General features: G+C 57.2%; 2 protein-coding genes across 3 annotated transcripts; one reads left to right on the forward strand and one right to left on the reverse strand.

The window, feature by feature from the left end:
- The first annotated feature begins 166 nt into the window (after window positions 1–166).
- Window positions 167–9,569, forward strand: SMCR8 (SMCR8-C9orf72 complex subunit). Its single transcript, XM_071571627.1, has 2 exons — window positions 167–2,823; window positions 4,821–9,569. The coding sequence occupies exons 1-2, from the start codon at window positions 476–478 to the stop codon at window positions 5,272–5,274; spliced, it is 2,802 nt and encodes a 933-aa protein (XP_071427728.1). The 5' UTR covers window positions 167–475; the 3' UTR covers window positions 5,275–9,569.
- Window positions 9,411–15,255, reverse strand: SHMT1 (serine hydroxymethyltransferase 1). 2 transcript variants are annotated; one of them, XM_071571629.1, is made up of 12 exons: window positions 15,156–15,255; window positions 14,407–14,521; window positions 13,968–14,113; window positions 13,555–13,670; window positions 13,306–13,466; window positions 13,064–13,145; window positions 12,201–12,413; window positions 11,815–11,931; window positions 11,342–11,464; window positions 10,970–11,086; window positions 10,675–10,785; window positions 9,411–10,278 (listed from the first exon to the last, which is right to left on the reverse strand). In XM_071571629.1, the coding sequence occupies exons 2-12, from the start codon at window positions 14,497–14,499 to the stop codon at window positions 10,109–10,111; spliced, it is 1,449 nt and encodes a 482-aa protein (XP_071427730.1). In that variant the 5' UTR covers window positions 14,500–14,521; window positions 15,156–15,255; the 3' UTR covers window positions 9,411–10,108. The 2 variants fall into 2 exon arrangements, with proteins under 2 accessions (XP_071427730.1, XP_071427731.1); XM_071571630.1 differs by lacking the exon at window positions 15,156–15,255 and adding an exon at window positions 14,667–14,828.
- Between the last annotated feature and the right edge of the window lie 272 nt (window positions 15,256–15,527).

A 15,527-nucleotide genomic window follows, 5' to 3' on the forward strand; every position in this document is an offset into this window, starting at 1 on the left:
CGCGGCACAGGGAACTACAACTCCCGAGATGCCCCGCGGGGCTGGGGAACTACAACTCCCGAGATGCCCCGCGACTCCCCCTCAGTGTCCCCCGGCCACCGCCCCGCCTCGCTTTCCCCTTTTGCCGCCGCCTCCGGACCCGTCCCGAGAACGGTAAGAACAAAAGACAACCACGGCAGGAATATCGCCGGCAGCCCCGGGCGAGGAGGCGGTGGCTCTTCCTGCCGGCGGGGTCGGAGGCCGTGCGTCATGTGACCGCAAGATGGCTGCGGGGCCGTGAGGAGGCGGCTCCGGCCATGGCGGCGGCCTGAGGGGCACCGGTGCTGCGGCGGGGCCGGGGCTGTGGCCTGAGGGGCACCGGCGCTGCGGCGGGGCCGGGCCGGGCCGGACGGCGGCCTGAGGGGCAGCCGGGACCGCAGCAGGAGGGGAGCGGGGGAGCGGCGCTGCTCCATGTCGGTCCCGTCCTGCGGGAAATATGATCAGCGCCCCTGACGTGGTGGCCTTCACCAGGGAGGAGGAGCTGGAGGATGATCTGTACCGCGAGCCGCCGCTGCCCGAGGAGTACTCGGTGCCGCTGTTCCCCTTTGCCGGCCACGGCGCCAACCCCTGGGCCAAGGTCGCCGGCTCCAAGTTCACCCGGGACTTCATCCTCATCTCCGAGTTCTCGGAGCAAGTGGGGCCGCAGCCCCTCCTGACCATCCCTGATGATGCCAAGGTGTCGGGCACCTTCGACCTCAATTATTTCTCCCTAAGGATCATGTCTGTGGATTACCAGGCGTCCTTCGTGGGACACCCCCCAGGCTCTGCATACCCGAAGCTGAACTTCGTGGAGGACTCCAAGGTGGTGCTGGGGGACTCCAAGGAAGGGGCCTTTGCCTACGTGCACCACCTGACCCTGTACGACCTGGAAGCCAGGGGCTTCGTGAGGCCCTTCTGCATGGCCTACATCTCTGCTGACGAGCACAAAATCATGCAGCAGTTTCAGGAACTCTCTACCGAGTTCTCCAAAGCCTCCGAATGCCTCAAGACAGGGAACCGGAAAGCCTTTGCCAACGAGCTGGAAAAGAAACTGAAAGATCTCGACTACACCAGGACTGTCCTGCACAATGAGACCGAGGTGCAGAAGAAAGCCAATGACAAGGGCTATTACACGACCCAGGCCATCGAGAAGGCCAACGAGCTGGCCAGTGTGGAAAAGTCCATCATCGAGCACCAAGACTTGCTGAGACAGATCCGGTCCTATCCATACAGGAAGCTGAAGGAGTCGGAGTTCCGCCCCTACGAGTCGGAGTGTGCACTGGATCGGGCTGACCCCGGCTGTGATCAGGACCTGGCTCCCTCCAACCCTGCAGAGCCTGAGGAAATGCACCTGTACAGCCACATCCCGTCCTACACCCCCAAGCTCATCAAAGCCAAGTCAGCCAAGTGCTTTGACAAGAAGCTGAAGACGCTGGAGGAGCTCTGTGATGTTTATTTTTTCACCCAAACCCTTGACCAGTTGCACCATATCGAGAGGACTTTCCGAGGTGACGTGTGTTACCTCCTGACAGAGCAGATCAGCCGGGCACTCCTGAAGCAGCAGAGTGTTACCAACTTCCTCTTTGAGGACGTGTCTTTTCTGGAAGAAAAACCTCATGAAAAACAGTACAGAGGCTGCCAGGGGCTCAGCCAAGATGCTATGGATGGAAAGGGTTTGGAAGAGTCCCTCACTCCTAAAGTGGTTGTCAGCCTGGGCTCCTACAAGTCCAGCGTGGAGTGTGTGCCCATCAAGATGGAGCAGGAGATGGAGGACTCTGAAGAACCCAAAATGTCTGAGTCTGTGACATCTGAGCCCCAGGAGAACCTGGACTATCTGGATGCAGATATCAAAGGCAGCATCAGCAGCGGGGAGAGCATCGAGGTGCTGGGCACGGAGAAGTCGGGGTCGGGGCTGACCAAGTCGGAGAGCCAGGCCAGCCTGCCCGTCATGCCCAGCCCCCAGGCCGGCCGGAGCAAGGTGGGCAGCCGGCGCACGGTCAGCGAGGACAGCATCGAGGTGCTCAGCACGTGTCCCTCCGAGTCCCTCATCCCGGAGGATTTCAAGGCGAGCTACCCAAGTGCCATTAACGAGGAGCCCTACGTGGACAACGATGATGACCGTGGCCTTCGCTTCGCCCCCAGACTGAGCCCGGGTGTTGCCGACGAGCAGGACGAGGTCTCAAAACAGGAGAGCTTGGTGCAGGTCGACGCTGCCTGTTGTATCGGGAAGGAGAGTCCCAACTTCCTGGAGCCCCTGCCCGAGCTGGGGCAGCGGCCGTGCGAGGAGGATGGCGTGGTGCGGATCCCGCCGCAGCCGTACCGGGCGGCCGAGCAGGGGCTGCGCGGGGGCTTCCCCTCCCACGACGGTGCCCCGGGGGGGCTCCTGCCCTACGAGCTCGACTCGCGCTACCTGTCGGGCAGCAGGGAGGTCAGCAAGAGCAGCCTGGACGAGTGCTCGGACTCCATGAGCTACATCAGCAGTGCTGCCTCCACGTGCTCCGACCGGACCCCTTCTCCCGCCCACCCCGCCTGCCAGGCCGGGGACAGGCACAGGAAGAGGGCCGGGCAGAACGCGCTGCGGTTCATCCGGCAGTACCCCTTTGCCCACCCCGCCATCTACTCGCTGCTCAGCGGCAGGACCCTGGTCGTGCTGGGCGAGGATGAGCCCATGGTCAAGAAGCTGGTGACGGCGCTTTCCATCTTCGTGCCGAACTGCGGCGTGTACGCCAAGCCCGTGAAGCACTGGGTCACCTCCCCTCTGCACCTGGTGGATTTCCAGAAGTGGAAGTTGATTGGACTCCAGAGGTAAATCCAAGGATCTGTTTGCTTTAGTGGTGTCGAGGTGTGTGGTGAGAACTGCATCTCTAATTACCTGCACAGCTGCCAGGAATTTTTGCTTGTGGGATTTATTTGGGAAAAGGGGTAGATTTGTCTCTCTGTGTCCAGCCTCACTTGAGAGTTAATATTTCAAACATCTGCTGGGTGTTTGCTGCCTGCCTCAGGTGAGTTATTTGGCCAGGAGATTTCCTTCTGTTTTAGGTCTTTGCCTGGCAAAGTGGAGAACAAACACCTGAGTCCTGCTGGGTTCCTGGATGATCTGATACAAGTATTCCTGGAGTCCCTTGTGTGCTCTGCTTTCCCATCTCCTGCTGGAACTCTTCTGATGTTTCTAGCTGGAATTTTGGGGTTTAAATGGTGCTTTGCCCTGGGGGAGAGGTTTTCCTTGTGGACCCTGATGAAGAGGTGCTGAGATCTCAAGGTCAGAAATTGGAGTGCAGCACCTTGGGCTGTGCTGGTGAGGAGTAAAGGCCTTCAGAGCTGTGCAGGTGCAGTGTTGAAATCCCAGGAAACCTCTGCTTGGGGTGAGGCCCATCCCCAAAACCTCTTTCCAACACCCAGTCCTGAAATGTGGCTTCACAGCTCGTATTAGCAAATAGTGATTGCTCAGCTCAAGATTCCAGCCCTGCCTTTGTTGATCTTATGGAAAGGATTTTTTTGTGTGTTAGCAGGATGTGTTTGGGTGCAGGTGTGACAGAGAATGGCCATTGCTGTCACCAGTGTGGAAAACATGAGTCAGAGTGGCAGCCCAGTGCTCAGAGCTGGGCTGGAATAGCTCCTGGAAGTGTTCCTGAGCAGTGTGGAACTTGAAACACAGAAATTTGCTTTCTGAGCTGCAGAGTATTGTATTGCTGAGGGTTGTGGATGGTGAAATTACCCAAAACTGTGAGTTTACCCTCATTTCTGTGCTCGTGAGGCAGGATGACAGCTCTGCAACAGCTGCTCACAAGCTCTCTGTCTGTCAGTGAGGTTTTTTAAAGCCCCAAGTGTTTACTCACTGCTCAATGTTTGTGGTTAGTTGCAATTTTTATAAACAGAAATCTCTTTTTAAGAACTGCCTGTAACATGTGTCAGTCATTTCAGCTCTCCTCCGTGGAATGTTAATTAAGTGTTGGGTTTAATGTGGGTGCTCTCAGCAAACCATTTGTAGGAGGGCTCTGGGAAGGAACTTACAGGCTAAATTATTTATTCTGGTAAGGATCCTGCATCTCCTAAGGCCAGGCACTGCCTGGGCATGGGGACAGCCCTTACACCAGTTGGGGCTCCCAGTTTGTCGCTGGGAGCTGCATCTCAGCCCAGAGACTGTCACCACAGAGACAGCAAATGGAGGAGCTGAAGGGTTTGTGTAGGCTTGTGATTTGCATTTAAATAACAGTAGGCTAAGCTTGGTGGGTAATTGTGTGTTGTGAGTGTGCTGTGGGTTTGCACCTGAGTGACAAAGAGCCAGGGAATGTTTAAGGAAGGTTCTGTCTTGAAAAGGAAAGGCAGAAGGTTTCTCTCCACTCAGGTCTTTGACCACCTCAGGGCAGCTCCATCCCAAAGCGATATGGGGGAAAGAGGAGCTCTTGGAAATGGGGGGCTGGTTTGGGTTTCTGAGTCCCTGTTGTCCCATCCAGAAGCTTCCAGCTGCTGCAAGATTTGTGTGTTAACCAGAGGTGTCCTGTCGCTCCCTGTCCGTGTCGCCGAGGGAGGAAGCAGACCTGAAATGTGGTTTATGCAGTAGCACACACATAGTGTGGATCAGGGCACACATGGGGGCCAGGGAATTGAGGTTTCTTTGGGATCTGGCAGGCCAGAGAGGCTGTTTGTCCCCTCCCTTCCATGCTAGACTTCATTCCCTCACAGAGGCTCTCGCACCAGCTCATGAACTAGAGGGAAAGTACACAGGATGCAGAGCACGGACACAGCCTGCTGCTTAAACATCCACTCCCCTCCAGCCATGACCTCTCTCCTTGCTGTTCTAGGACAGTGTCCCCTGCAGGGGTGAACGTGCTGCACGCCCTGAGCCGCTACAGCCGCTACCTGAGCATCCTGGACGCCGACAGCAAGACCCTGCGCTGCCCCCTCTACAAGGGCACCGTGGTGGCCCGGCTGGCCGACCACCGCACCCAGATCAAACGGGGCAGCACCTACTACATGCACGTCCAAAGCATCCTCACCCAGCTGTGCTCTAAAGCCTTCCTCTTCACCTTCTGCCATCATTTGCACCTTCCCATCAGTGAAAGGGAACCGGAGGAATCCGTCGTCAACCGCAGGATGAACTTCCTGAAGCTTCAGCTGGGCCTTGCCAATGAAGATGTCAAAATCGTGCAGTACTTGGCCGAGCTGCTGAAGCTGCACTACATTCAGGAACCAGGGCAGGGGGGGAACCCCCTGCTCAGATTTGACTATGTTCCCAGCTTTTTGTACAAAATCTAGCCTTGCACAGGCCGAGTGCCTGCGTGCTCGGGGTCTGACAGAGCTCACCCGTGCTTGACATCGCCGCTGTCTGCAGTAGCTCCCACACGCCGGGGAGGGGCCGAGGGGTTTGTGTCTCTGCTCTGCAGAAATCCATGTCTGGGAGCGGATTCCTGGGTGTTCCCTGGAGCCAAGAACGTACATGTTCCATCACATAAACCATCGGGCACTCTGTAAATGTTAAAGGGGTACTGTTAACTTCTAAAGTGGATCCTGGCAGCATCCCAGGGGGATTGTGGCACGAGGAGAGGTGGGCTGTCTCGGGGATCAACACTGACTAGTGTGCAGCCCCCAGAATAACACAATGCTCTGCACGCTCCTGCCGGAACCCTGGGTACTGTCAGTCCCTTCCATGGAGCAAAGGCAGAGACCAGAGGGGAGATGTGAAGGCCATTTTAAGTTTTTAATCCACTGGTGTGTCATGTGAGTGTAGCTCGGAGCTCCCCGGCAGGGTGGCAGCTCACAGGTACCTGTCTGTGTGCAGCTGTGCAGGTGGTGTCCCTTCCTGCATTTCCTGAGTTTCCTGGCACTTCCCAGGACGGGTTGTCCCTGGGTGGGTGGGAGAACAGTGGAGACACACGTGCTTCTCTGCAGGAACTGTTTGCCAGTTTCTCCCAGCTTTGCTAAAATCAGGAAGGTGGAAGCACTCCCTGACGCTGCCGAGCCCCGAGGCTGCTGTGAATGTAGAGCACTGTGCCTTGTTCATTTGTCATGTCCTATTTGCTGGGCGACCTCTGAGAGGGCTGGAGGGAGACTGGGAATCCTCAAAGCAAGTGATGTCAGGGGTGGCTTTTAAAGGAGAGAAGGGAACTGTATGAGGGTGAGTGCCCTCATTTTTAGATGCTTTTTGTGATGGGAAAACGATGCGATTCAGCTGGAGCTGTGAGACAGCAGGCTGTTGGCACAGGCTGCCTGGCTGGTGAGGTCCTAGTGCTCAGGAGAGATCAGGGATGAATGTACTGGATTCATGTTGTATCTGTAATAGTTTATTTTATTTTTTTGTTGGGGAGTTGATGTTTGTGCTTTGTGGTAAAACAAGGCTGGCGTTGCTGGATGCTGCTCCTGGTTGAGCCATTGCCGTGTCACAACTACCTCTCCTGGGGCTCCTGGATGGCTCTGGACAGGGCAGAATTACTGCTCTCTGAGCCTGGATACTGAGAACTTTCCCTTTCAAAGCGTCTGTGCCATAAAGGATGCGCCACCAGCGTGGTGACACTCCCAGGTTGTTCCTGTCAGTGCCGAAAGCCTTGTGCCCAGACACAGCGCTTCCCTACGGAGTCTCGGGGGAGATACTGAGCCCAGTCTGCTCTGCCCAGTGCCATGGGGCAGTAGCAACACCTGTGGTACTTCTGAGCCAGAAAAGCCTTGCTGGGAAAGATAATCTTAGTTTTATTTCTTTTTAACACTGATTGAGAACAGCTGAGATCATACAAGAGCTGATGTGTTGTTTGGCTTGTTTTTTTTAAACCTCTTTTTATGGTGACAATGTGAGGCAGTGCTGGAGTTCAATGTGATCTTCCTTCTGAGCCTGGGAAGTTTCTGTGTACAGCCTGCAATTCCCAAGTGTGGCTTAGACCTCACTGAGACTTGCTGTGAGACCTGCACTGCTCTGAAACCCATGTCTCAAAGGCAGGGAGGCTCCCTGGGGGAGCTGTTGTCTGTTACCAGCACCTGCACCTCAGAATCCATGTTGTCTCTATCTCTCCCCTGGAAAGGGCTCTCTGAGGTGTAAACCAGCAGTGCAGAAAGGCTGTTTTTAAGGTTAATGCTGTTTCTTGTGGCTCAGCTGAGCCGGTTGAGCTTGTGGGATTTCCTGGGTCAGGGGTGGTTTGTGATGGCATTTTGAGGTTGCAGTTGGAAGCAGTGTGGTGTGGCCTTTGCTGAAGGTGAGCTGTGTGTCTCTCTGGGGCTGCTCACCTTTAAAGCATGTTTAAAGCCTTTATCTGTCCTACCTGTGCCCTCCTGTCGCATGTGAACTGGGTCTGCTGGTGAAAGGTCTCTGTGTCCAGCAAATTGTCTGCTTCCTGAAGTGACTCAGGGTGTCCTCTGCACCCAAACTCCCACACTAAAGCTGAGGTGAGATTCCCTGGGGGAAGAGGCGTCTGAGTAAATGAGTAATGCAGGTGACACCAGGCAGATGAAAGCTCCCAGTGTCCTGCTCTGAGCTATGCTCAGAACAGGAACTTGTTTCCTGCTGAAAAACAGCCTGGTGCTGTTTGGGTTAGAGGAGGGAGGGACGAACTTTTTTCCTGCTGACTCACTCATGTCTTCCTCCAGGCTGACAGCGTGGAGCAGGAGGGTTGATTAGTGGTGGCTCATCTTTTAGTCACAGTGGTCTTGACCTCTGGTGTTCAGCTGTGCTCATAAATTGATAAATAACTCACTTCTCATTGCTCCCTCTGTCAAACCTGTAGTATCTGATTTTCAGGGCTGTGTTGAGCAATACTTGCACTACCACCTGTCTGACCTGCTTCACCTCTGCACCACAAAGCAGCTCTGATTTGGGAGGATGCCCCGGGGGCTTGGCTGGGGCATCACCCTATTCCAGCTGGGAGCTTGGTGTTTATCTGCAACTGGGAGTTGTGGAGAAACATGCCCTGGAGTGCTTGTTCACCTCTTGGCAGTGTAACCTCTGAGCTTGGACTGGAAAAGTGGGAAGTTACACTGAGCTGTGGCACCACAGTGCAGCTGGAGCCCAGCCTGCCCTTGCTGCTTGTGGTGGCAGAAACTGGGGGGATTCCAAGCGCAGCTGGTGTTTGGGAGCTGAATTCCTCTTTCCTCGGTAATTTCTCTGTCTGACTTCCTGCTCCTGTACAGTACAGATCCCTGTATCGGCACTTTAGGACTTTTCCCCATCTTGCTGTGGTACCTCACCCATTTCTGATGTTCACAGACTTACAAGTCACACCCTTTGCACTGACAGCTCCCGCCATCAGTCCTGGCACGTGTGTCGTCGTCGGCTTGCCCGAGCCATCCTTCCACCAGGAGCAGGGCGGGTTCCTGGCAGTGGCAGTGCCATCCTCACCAGCCTTTCAGCTGCCGGTGCCCTGCATGGCCATCGCCTGCTTCCGTGAGTGCTGCCAGCCCAGCATGTCCCCGCCTCCCGCACGGCTCCCTCCTCGCTGCCAGGGAGAGGGGGTGTTAAACCTGGCCGAGAATTCATCAGAGCACAATTCCCCCCTGGGCGGGAGGAGGGCTCCCGTTTCCCACTCCTCTGCTGCCAGCCCCTGCTCCTGCCAGCCCCTGCTCTGCTCTCCACTAACCTGCCGCTTCCAGCTCCCCCGTGAGGAGGGTCAGCCATAGCTGTAGGTGATCTTAACCCTACACAGGTCTCATTTCTCAGAGAACAGTGCTCAGATTTCCTTTCATCCGGTAGCAATCCCTTCCAGGCAGCTCCAAAGCCGCCTTGCATTGGTAGGGAGGAGCTGCCTATACTCTAGCAATACTCACCGTGTTGGGAGGGGTGGGAGAGGCACTCCGGGGGTGGAAGCTGATGGCTCTGTGCCCTCAGGCCAGTTCCTTGGTTTTCCCTGAGTGTGTTGGGTGCTGAGCCCCAGGTCTGGTGGTGGGTGACACCCCACGCTGCGGATTCCGGGAGCTGGGCAGGTCCCGGGGCTCGGGGCTCGTAGCAGTGCTGTGACAAGGCTCCTGTAACAGGGTGTGGTGGGAATTCAGGGAGCTGCCCAGGCTGCAGGAGAACACCTGCCCCAGAGCACAACGTCAGAGCCCCAGACTGCACCTGAAGTCAGAGGGGCCACAAACCCACTGCCTGCTGCTCCGAGATGGATTTAACTGAAAGGCAGAAACAGGGTACCCGGTCCTGCTGGTGGCACGGCCACTGGCACGGGGATGGGGCTGGGCTTGGAGCTGCCTCTGAGGGCTGCCAGGAGGCTGTGATGAATTCTCATTTTAAAGCACTGTATCCTATTCCTGCATGTTGAGTTCCGTGTGTGTGCCTGTGCGTGCCGAATGCTTGCGTCGGTAGTTAGAGCGAGTGTGAGCGGGAGAAATCCAAGCATGTCTTAGTGTCGTGCTGTAAGTGTTACTGCACAAGTTTAACAGATGTTAATAACACCAAATGACTAGTCTGAGAAATGTACTTTTAAAAAAAAATTATTTATTTGGGTTCAGATATTTTTGAAATACAAAAAAAAAAATTGGTCGTATTTTTTAAAGCTTATGATTCTTGTCATACATGGTGGTTAAATTCTTAATTTTACCGTGCTTATTAAAAAATGGTTCAACCTTTGTGCTCAGAGGTCTGAGAAAACACTGGAGGCTCTGGCTAGGATGGGATGGTGATCCCAGGGGTGATGTTAGGGACAAGGCCTGGCCTTGTCAGAGCCTGCAGAGGAGGTGGAAGGCACACAGGACGAAGGGGAATCCTCGAGGCTGAAACCAAGGCAGCTTTTAGTGGCTATGAGGTCTCTTGTGCAGCTGGACCCTCATCCCTCCCACTGCTGTGGGCAGAGTGTCCAGGGAATGTGGACAGACAGGCCTAAACCTCCTCTGCTGCTCCCACAGCCAGCAGGAGCTGGGTGGCCCCTGGCTGTGAGGTGAGGGGGAGCTGGTGCTCGGTCCCAGGGTTGACACCAAGTGGTGAAGTGGGGCCTGTGCTCAGAGGGCCTCTGCCCCACACGGGAGGGAAATGGGGAATAAGAGCTAAAGGATGAGCCACTGCTGCAGTTCCAGCAGGGAGGTGCTGGGGGAAGGCACTGGGGTGTTGGTCTCAGGCTGGGGTGTGAGCGTGCTGTGATTCCGGTACTCTGTGGGAGCAGAGCACGGGTGTCTCCCCTTACAGGACAGGCAGCCCTGGGAGCGGGAAGGTCGCTGCAAAGGCTTCCACCTCTTCCTTCAGTGCCTTCAGCTCCCCACGGTATTTCCCTTCCTCCAGTTTCTCCTTGAATTCCTTCAGTGTGGCCTTGGGGCTCATGTCCTTCTGCACACGCAGTGCCAGCTCGATCCCTGCCAGGGTGGGAGATGCCTTGGTCAGCCCTCCAGCTGCCACATCCCATGGCCCTCCCAGCCCTGCTGCTCCCTGGGACACAGCTCTGCTCCCTCCCTCCCGTATGAGGAACTTGCTGCCCTGGGAAATGGGTGTGGGACTCCCAAGGACAACTGGGACAAGACAGCGAGTGACAGGCTTTCTGCCTGCTGCTTGTGCAGTGGGAAGGGTTGGGCCGGTCCCAGCTGTGGCCAGATGTCCTCTCCCACATCCAGATGTGCAGGGGGATGGTTATGCCCCACTTGTGGGTGTGGTCCCTTGCCAGGTGTGGGGAAGGCCCCAGCTCATCCAGAGGAGCTGTCGTGGCCCAGGCTGCTGCTGGAGCCGAGTCCTGGCCCTGCCCAGCCCTGGCTCACCTCTGTGGATGTACTGAGCCACCTTGCGGAAATCATCCTGCCGGAAGCCTCGGGAGGTGAGGGCCGGTGTCCCGAACCGCAGCCCGCTGGGGCGCAGAGCACTGACATCACCTGCACCAGGACAGGGCACACGTTACCAAACCTGGCACCCAAATCACCACGCGTGTGACTGCAGCCCAGTCCCCAGTGTCCAGGATGGATCGGGAGCTGGGAGCCCCGTGGGAGGCTCTGCACAGGCCATGGGAGATCCCCAGCATGTGGAGCAGGACACGGCAGAGGTTGTGGGATCCCTCACCGGGGCAGGTGTTCTTGTTGCAGGCAATGGAGCAGATCTCCAGCACCCGCTCGGCCCGGCCGCCGTCTGTGCCTTTGCTGCGCAGGTCCACGAGGATCAGGTGGTTGTCAGAGCCCCCTGCGGAGAGAGGTGTTTGGTGGGAATGTGGGATCAGGGAATTGCTGCTTCCACAGGAAACCTCAGCTAAGCAGCTTGGGATTGCACCACAGCCTGCTCCTGGTGTTGGGGGGTGCCCTTGGGAATCGGGGCTGCTTCAGAACAGATTTGTGGATGTCCTCAGGAATGGCATCAGCAGATCCCTGCCCCTTGTGCCCTCCTGACCTGTTTGGACCCCAAGTTCAGCCTCATGCCACTGCTGAGACCCCTCCTCACCTGTGACAATGTCATAGCCCATCTCCATCAGTGCTGTTGACAGTGCCTTGCAGTTGGCCACCACCTGCTGCTGGTAAGCCTTGAACTCGGGTGTCATGGCCTGGCGCAGCGCCACGGCGATCCCTGTGGAGTGGGGAGACTGGGATGAGGTTCTGGGGGGCTCCCACCAGCACAGCTGGCAGGGATGTTTGGCACTGCCAGCGGAAGTCATCCTGGAAGCTGAGCAAACTGATGGACAGTCCCTTCCTTTCCCATAACCAGGCTGGTGACACTGCCATGAGCCAAAATGCAGGATGGACAGGCCTGGTCACTCCTTGGGCAATGCTGATCAACCAGCTGCCCCTTTGGCCATGGTATCTGCAGGCTGTGAGCCCTGTGGGACAGCTGGAGCCCCCCGTGTTGCTGTTGGGGGTCAGAGCCCTGCCAGGACACCTTTCCCAGCTCCCTTTGCCATGCTGGAGCTGGCTGCCTACCTGCAATGGCGTGGTTGTGTGGGCCTCCCTGCAGCCCTGGGAAGACTGCCTGGTTGATGAGGCTCTCCAGGTTGTAGAGTGTCTCCTTGCCTGTCTTGGGGTCCACACTGCGAGTGCCTGCAGGAGGGGAGGGCAGGGTCACTCAGGAGGCAGCACAGCTGTCCTACTTCCTCCCATGAGCTGCTTTCACCCCCAGGCCACTCAGAGCAGGGACGGTGCCTGTTCCTCTTCAAAACTGCACTGTGGTTGTCCCAGGGAAGCTCCCCAGATGCTCCCAGGACCTTCCTGGCCCTCCTCCTTCCCATCTACAGCAGGATGGAGCATTAACTTGCTGCTCCCCAGTGTGGATGGAGCGTTTCTCCCACCACCCCAGCCGGGTCGGGCACCTTTACGGTAGAAGATCATTCCGGCCCTGCAGCCCCGCAGGGTCTTGTGGGTGGTGGTGGAGACGATGTCACAGTGCTCGAAGGGTGAGGGCACCACGCCGGCGGCCACCAGCCCACTGATGTGGGCCATGTCAGCCATCAGGTAGGCACCGTTGGCATCGGCGATCCTGCGCATGCGGGCGTAGTCCAGGTTGCGGGAGTAGCAGCTGACACCTGCGGGGACATGGGATGAGGAGGGGATGGGAATGGATGCACCAGGATGCTGGGACAGCTTCAGGTCCCACCCTGCAGCTGGGGTAAAGTAAACAATATACTGCGGAGAGAAAGGACTTCACACAACAAACCTGTGAGATTCACAGTGAAGACCTGTTATTACACATAGCACACGGTTTATATAGGGTTAGAACTACAGCTTATTGGCTAAAAAGTTACACACCACCACGCTAGAAACTTTAATTGGTTAAACCCCATAAAACATATAAACAAGTCCCATGTTTATAGTAACTTATTCTGGCTGTTTCCCACACACCTGCAGAGTTCTGTGAATTCCTACTATGTGAATTCTTGGGGAATAACCCTCCCCCCTACCAGCCAGCAGCAGCTGAGCTCTCTGCTGCTTCTGGCTGATAACTGAGTCTCACAGGGTTTGTGCAGGCTGGCTTCAGCCTTACAGGATCTTATACAGATCTGAATTGCTCACTTTTGATTTTACTGTAGCTACACTGGGGCAGCACCCAGTGTGGATGTGCTGGAGGTCTCCCAGCACTGCAGCATCCATGGGATTACTGGGGTGCTGCTGGTTTCAAGGAGCCATCCCCAGCCAGGTGTGCTACCAGGGAGGTGGGCACAGGTGTGATCCTTACCTGCTATGATCAGCTTGGGGTGGAAGAGCCGAGCGTTCTCCTCCAGTTGGTCATAGTCAATGTAACCAGTCTTGGGGTTGACCTGGGAGAGGAAGAGGACGGTTCAACCACCTTGGTGTGGTGAGGACCAGCTGCAGGGCTGTCCTGCAGGAGGGGAGCTTGATGCTGGTGCTTTTAACTTTAGGAGGCACCAACACTTACGACAACCACATCCTGGCTCCAGCTGGAGCAGCTCCCCATACCTTGTAGGGCATGGACTCGAAGAAGACTGAGGTGGCAGAGATCTTCTTCTTGTCTGTCATGAACCCGTGGGTGAGGTGGCCTCCATCGGGCAGGTCCAGCCCCATGATCCTGCCGTGGGGCTCCACCAGGGCCGTGTACACCGCGAAGTTTGCGGGTGAGCCTGCAGTGAGAACACGCCGGGTGGTTGTGAGTGCTGGGGCACACAGAGGCAAGGGCAGCTGCTCTGGCTCTCCTGAGCACCCTGTTACCTGAGTAGGGCTGGACATTGACACCCCACTTCTGGGGGTCAAGCCTGTAGGCCTGCAGGGCTCGCTTCTGGCACAGACTTTCCAGCTCATCCACAAATTCTGTCCCACCGTAGTACCTGTGGGGAAGGATGGGGCACGGTGTAAAACCAAAGTCATTACTCAGAACAGTCCCTGTGACCACACTGGGGAGAAACAGGGGTCATGCCTTGTTTGTGGCAACCACAGCAGACATTGAGATTGTCCCATGTGTGGCCAAGGACAGCAGCCAGAAGGGTCAGATCCTGCTCTGTAAGAGCTTGGCTGCCAGCACATGGACATCACTTCCTCCCCAGAGGTGAGGCCTGGCAGGGTAGGTGGTTGTTCCCCTTCCTTGAGAGGGTTTGGGGTGATAGGACTGTGCCCCAGCCCTGTACCTCTGTCCTGGGTAACCCTCAGAGTATTTGTTGTTCATGCAGGATCCCAGGGCCTCCAGGACCGCTCGACTCGCAAAGTTCTCCGATGCAATCAACTCCAGCCCCAGCCTCTGCCGCTGCTTCTCCTTCTTGATGATGCTGTGCACCTTTGGGAGAGGGGAGAAACACCTTCACTCTGCCAGCTCTGCACAGAGATGTGGATGCTCCAGCATAGCATGTGCACCCTCGGAGGAGACAGGGCAGGGAGAGGGGCTTGGAAAGGTGCTGAAGGGAGATGAGATCCCTTCTTGGTGCAGCTGATCCCAACCAGTTCCTAGGTAGGGTACAGAGGAGGGATGGGTTCCAGCAGCTCAGCCTTGGACCTTGCCATGTCCCTGGCTCAAGGAGTTCAGCATTCCCACAGCTGCCTGGCCAGGTAGGGTCCAGAAGGGGCTCTCACCTCTGGGTCATTGGTTTCGAGCGGCTCCAACACCATCTTGTTGTGGGAGGCCCAGAGCTCTGCACTGGGGAGGCCCTGTGTGGAGTTTGCCATGTTCCTGCTGGCTCTGAGTCACCTGCCAGTGGAGAGGGGAGTCTGTGGGATGGCAGCAGGGCTGGGCACCTCCACACCGTGTTCCTGTGTGCTGCCTGCTCCCATCCTGCATCATCCCCGGGAATACAAAGGGATCAGCCATGGGCTGTGGGGTGAGGGAAACACACACTCTGCCTCCGCTTGGCTCCGTGGCACGGGTGATACCCAGGCCTGGCAACAGCCCTCCAGTCTGGAGATGCCACTGCTGCTCCCAGAAAGGAATAACAGCCCGGCTGCTGCTTCGGCAGAAAACAATGGACCTTTTTACTCATTAACCCTGCAAGGACAGCGAAGGGCCGTGAGCAGGTTATTAAGCAATCCCACATGGTTTCCTTGTGCCAAGCTGCCGAAGTCCATGCCTGCTGCGTGCTGCCCTCGCTGGGCAGGGATGCTCGGCTGGGCTCCAGCCTAGGGCTGCACTGACAGGGAATCCCTACTGCCAAAGAGGCTAGGCTAGGGAAAGGGCTGCGAGAAGGGCAGGGTGCACTGCTCTGGCTCCCAGCAGGGTGATTGGATCAGTGCATGTCACAGCGATACTCGCACCCACTGCTTTTGACAAACCCTGCCCGGCTCTCAGCCCTGCCCGCCCTCCCTTCCCCGCCCCGCAGGTCTCCTACCGCTGCCGCACCGATCCCGATCCCGTTCCCGATCCTGACCCCGATCCCGGTCGCTGCCGCGCGGGAGCCCGCGCGCTACCATAGACCGCCCGGCCCCGCCCCGCCCGCCGCAGCCAATCAGCGCGGCGGCGGGGAATACGCTTCGGAAGGGCCTGGGCCAATCAGCACCGCGCTCTTCCCCCTCCCCGCGCCCCATTGGTCCGCGCCGGGGGCGGGGCTGGCGGCGCGGCGCGCACGTGGCGACCCGCGCGGGGGTGACCTTGGCCGGGGCGGGGCGGGACGGGGCGGGTGGGGGCTGGTGCTGTCACCCCCTTGCTGCTGTCACCCCCCTGCTGCTGTCACCCCTGCTGCTGTCACCCCCCTGCTGCTGTC

The sequence above is a fragment of the Pithys albifrons genome, chromosome 16 (assembly GCF_047495875.1).
Source record: "Pithys albifrons albifrons isolate INPA30051 chromosome 16, PitAlb_v1, whole genome shotgun sequence".
NCBI classification, from domain to species: domain Eukaryota; kingdom Metazoa; phylum Chordata; class Aves; order Passeriformes; family Thamnophilidae; genus Pithys; species Pithys albifrons.

Excerpts from the sequence above, each read along its gene's own strand:
- SMCR8 (XM_071571627.1), top strand. The coding sequence starts at position 476 with ATGATCAGCGCCCCTGACGTGGTGGCCTTCACCAGGGAGGAGGAGCTG. Across the intron at positions 2,824-4,820 it reads AAGTTGATTGGACTCCAGAG|GACAGTGTCCCCTGCAGGGG; the intron begins GTAAATCCAAGG and ends TTGCTGTTCTAG.
- SHMT1 (XM_071571629.1), bottom strand. The coding sequence starts at position 14,499 with ATGGCAAACTCCACACAGGGCCTCCCCAGTGCAGAGCTCTGGGCCTCC. Across the intron at positions 12,414-13,063 it reads CCCCAAGCTGATCATAGCAG|GTGTCAGCTGCTACTCCCGC; the intron begins GTAAGGATCACA and ends ATGTCCCCGCAG. Across the intron at positions 11,087-11,341 it reads GGGCTATGACATTGTCACAG|GGGGCTCTGACAACCACCTG; the intron begins GTGAGGAGGGGT and ends CTCTCTCCGCAG.